General features: G+C 40.4%; 1 protein-coding gene across 1 annotated transcript in view; it reads right to left on the bottom strand.

The window, feature by feature from the left end:
* The window catches only part of LOC145412200 (uncharacterized), a 6,836-nt gene extending 2,527 nt beyond the window's left edge, over positions 1–4,309 (bottom strand). Inside the window, exon 1 of the mRNA XM_080282126.1 lies at positions 3,463–4,309. Coding sequence (XP_080138252.1) covers positions 3,463–4,309 — 847 coding nt within the window. The remainder of the gene's footprint in view (positions 1–3,462) is intronic.
* Positions 4,310–4,509: the final 200 nt, after the last annotated feature.

Raw genomic sequence — 4,509 nt, 5'->3', positions numbered from 1 at the left:
ACCCACGTCTCTTTTGGCCTTCCTCTACCTCTCCTACCAAGTGCCACCCACCCTGGTGTACCTCGTACTATTCCCTGTCTCCTATACTCATGTCCTAGCCACTTCCATCGTGAGAACCTAACATATTCATCGACCGGCTGCACTCCCATTATTTCTCTAATTCTACTATTTGCTATCCTTTCCCACCACTTAACTCCTAATATTCTTCTAAGTGCTTTTTTTTTCAAACACCAAGAATTTATTTTCCATAGACACTGTGCTGTACCAAGACTCGTGTCCATAAATTAAGATACTCCTAACCATTACCTTATAAAGTTTGATTTTTGTATGCAGAGAAAAATTGTTATTATTCCAAATATTTTTAAGCATTCCCATTGCCTGATTAGCCTTCTTTAACCTTTCCTCGAATTCAAAGTTCAAAGAACTATCCTTGGCTAAATAAGTGCCTAAATATTTAAACCTATCAACTTGCTTTACAACCATACCTCCAATTACACATTCCTGCACATTTTCCATATTCATATTGATTATTTCCGTTTTTCCACAATTAATAACCAAACCCACCTTGCGACCTTCACTCACCAAACAGTCCAACACTCTCTGCATCTCTTCTGGCCCATCACAAATCAAAACTATATCATCTGCATAATCTAAATCCAAAAGTTTCCTGTTCTCTCCCCAAAGTATACCTGCACCGGTTTCTGTTCCAACGCGTTTCATAATGTAATCAATGACCAATATAAATAGTAAAGGCGATAAAACACCACCTTGAATTACTCCGGACTTGACTTCAAACGAATCACTCAGACAACCATCAACCATCACTTTACAAAATGTGTCCTCATGCATGTTCATAATGACCCTCACAAACTCCTCTGGTATTCAATAATGTCTCATGATCTTCCCCATAGTCTCTCTCGAAACACTATCAAAAGCCTTTTCAAAATCAACAAAACAAAGACTTAACAGTACTCTCATTTCATTAACTTGCTGCATCAAATGCCTAACTATAAAGATCTGATCATTGCAACCATGTCCCTTTCTAAAACCAGCCTGTTCATCCCTCAGAATACCCTCAACCACCAGCTCCAACCTTTTTTTTTTTTTTTTTTTTTTTTTTTTTTTTAATGCGAGGAAGAGGGAACCAAAGGCAATGAGCCCGCAGTAACAGTTCCCTCCAAGGGAAAAACAAAATACAATATAGAGCCAAATTCAAGATCCGATCATTTTGAGATGCCTGGACACACTGCGTTTGAAAGACTGGAGATCATAGGCAGCAGGAAATACAGACAGAGGGAGACAGTTCCAGAGCTGACCTGTTGCATAAATGAAAGACTGGGAGTAACGGTTAACTCTTGCATTAGAGAGTTGGACAGAAAAGGGATGAGAGGTTGCTGCCAGACGGGTGCTACGCGCCCGTCGTAGAGGTGGAGGAATGCATGCAGACAGTTCAGAGGAGCAGTGACCATTAACGCAGCGATAGAAAAGAGATAAAGACGCAACAGTGCGGCGAAGAGACAGAGGTTGAAGGGAGTCAGTAAGAGGAGGAGAGTTAATGAGACGAAAAGTCTTTGACTCCACCCTATTGAGAAGAGCTGTATGTGGGGAGCCTCCCCACACATGAGAGTTATACTCCACACAGGGGCGGATAAAACCCCTGTATAGAGTCAACAATTGTGCAGGGGTAAAGACAGAGCGGAGTCGGCTTAGCACACCCAATCTCTTGGAAGCAGATTTTACAAGAGATGTAATATGATCTTTCCAAGATAAGTCCCGAGTAAATGAAACCCCAAGCATGTTCAAGGATGATGCAGGATTAAGCTGAATATTATTAAACATTAGTGGGTATACCTGTGGAAGATTTTGTTGGGTTGATAGGTGTAAGAACTGAGTCTTAGATGCATTAAAGACAACCATATTATTTTTACCCCAGTCAGAGATACGAGCCAAGTCAGACATTAGGTGTGCCATAGCCTCACCCTTTGTTTGTTGAAGTAACTGTTGAGATGGGCGTTGCGGGAACCGAATGGAAAGGTGAAGGGTGGAGTCATCAGCGTATGAGTGGATAGGGTTAGATGTACAGCTTAGAAGATCACTGATGAATAAAAGGAAGAGAGTTGGTGATAGGACAGAGCCCTGAGGAACACCACTGTTGATAGATCTAGGAGAAGAACGATGGCCGTCTACAACAGTGGCTATAGAACGACCAGAAAGGAAGCTAGCGATGAAGGCACAGATAGAAGGATAGAAACCATAGGAGGGCAGTTTGGAAATTAAAGATTTATGCCAGACTCGATCGAAAGCCTTTGAGATGTCAAGTGCAATGGCAAAGCTTTCGCCAAAGTCCCGAAAGGAGGATGACCAGGAGTCTGAAAGGTAGGTGAGAAGATCGCCAGTGGAGCGTCCCTGACGGAACCCATACTGACGATCGGAAAGAAGGTTGTGATAGGAAAGATGCCTTAAAATTTTTCTATTAAGAATTGACTCGAAAACTTTTGAAATACAGGACGTTAAAGCAACTGGACGATAGTTGGAGGGTTGGGAGTGGTCACCCTTCTTTGGGACTGGCTGAATGAGAGCAAACTTCCAGCAAGAAGGAAAGGTACAAGTTGACAGACAAAGACGAAAGAGTTTGCCTAGGCAGGGTGTAAGCACAGAAGCACAGTTCTTGAGAACAACAGGAGGGACCCCATCAAGGACACTCTACTGAAAACTTTCAAAGCTATCGGTGACATAGAGATTCCCCTCCAATTACCACATTCACTCAGGTCTCCCTTCTTCGGAACTTTAACAATTACACCATTCTTCCAAACTGATGGTAGTAACCCCGTCACCCATATCTTATTGAATAGCTTGGTCAAGATCATTATTAATCTATCCCCCTCCACTTTAAACATTTCCGGAAATAAACCATCCTCCCCTGGTGCCTTATTATTCTTTAACTATTTTACTGCTTTCTCCACTTCTGCAAGCCTCAAGTCTCCTGTTTCTATATTTAAATCTTCCTGAGCAGACGGTATATCCTCTTCTGGTGGTATTGGTCTATTAAGAACTGTCTCAAAATGCTCTTTCCATCTATTTTTAATATCTCCATCTTTGGTCAATAAATTTCCTTCCCTGTCTCTAACTGGTATTTCCTTGCGTTTACCTGCATTACCACTCAGTTCTCTAATCGATTCATATGCTATTCTTTGACTCTGTCAAAGAACAACAACAATCATCACACTTGAAAATTCTTCACTCGTGAATGAATTAATATGTGACAGGTGAGATTAGCCTTCTGTGAAAATAGTTTACCACATTCATCACACTTGAAATTCTTCACTCCTGAATGAATTAATAGGTGTCTGGTGAGCCTATTCTTATATGCAAATAGTTTACCACATTCATCACACTTGAACTTCACTCCTGAATGAATTAATATGTGACGGGTGAGCTCAAACTTCTGTGCAAATAGTTTACCACATTCATCACACTTGAAATTCTTCACTTCTGAATGAATTAATAGGTGTCTGGTGAGATTTTCCTTCTGTGTAAATCGTTTACCACATTCATCACACTTGAAATTCTTCACTCCTGAATGAACTAATAGGTGCTGAGTGAGATTACTCTTGTGTGCAAATAGTTTACCACATTCATCACACATGAACTTCTTCACTCCTGAATGAATTAATAGGTGCTGAGTGAGACTACTCTTGTCTGCAAATCGTTTACCACATTCATCACACTTAAAATTCTTCACTCCTGAATGAATTAATAGGTGTCTGGTGAGAATATTCTTATGTGCAAATAGTTTACCACATTCATCACACTTGAACTTCTTCACTCCTGAATGAATTAATAGGTGCTCAGCAAGACTACCCTTCCGTGCAAATCGATTACCACATTCACCACACTTGAACTTCTTCACTCCTGAATGAATTAATAGGTGCTGAGTGAGACTGCTCTTGTGTGCAAATTGTTTACCACATTCATCACACTTAAAATTCTTCACTCCTGAATGAATTAATAGGTGCTGAGTGAGAATATTCTTATGTGCAAATAGTTTACCACATGCATCACACTTGAACTTCTTCACTCTTGAATGAATTAATAGGTGCTGAGTAAGACCACCCTTCCGTGCAAATCGATTACCACATTCATCACACTCAAAATTCTTCACTCCTGAATGAACAACTGCATGTTGGTTAAGACTTTTCTTTAAAGGAAATGTTTTATCACACTCCAAACATCTGAACTGCTTAACTTCAGCTGAGGACACTGCATCCACGACAGTCTCATTGTCACTGAGGAACATTTTGTCACTCATCTCACAATCTAACTTTACATCTGTTTCTTCGTTTACAACTTCCATTATTTTGTCATCCACCTCACACTCTGACTTTACATCTAGTTCTTCCTTTACCACCTCCGTTATTCTGTTACGCACTTCACACTGTAACTTTAGACCTGGTTCTTCCTTTACCACTTCCATTATTTTGTCATTCACCTCATACTCAAATTTACATC

Source organism: Coenobita brevimanus, chromosome 92, assembly GCF_032717465.1.
Source record: "Coenobita brevimanus isolate Jiangsu-jjx chromosome 92, ASM3271746v2, whole genome shotgun sequence".
Classification (NCBI taxonomy): Eukaryota; Metazoa; Arthropoda; class Malacostraca; order Decapoda; family Coenobitidae; genus Coenobita; species Coenobita brevimanus.
The sequence above is the reverse complement of the archived record's forward strand: the minus strand, read 5'-3'. Positions and strand labels throughout refer to the sequence as shown.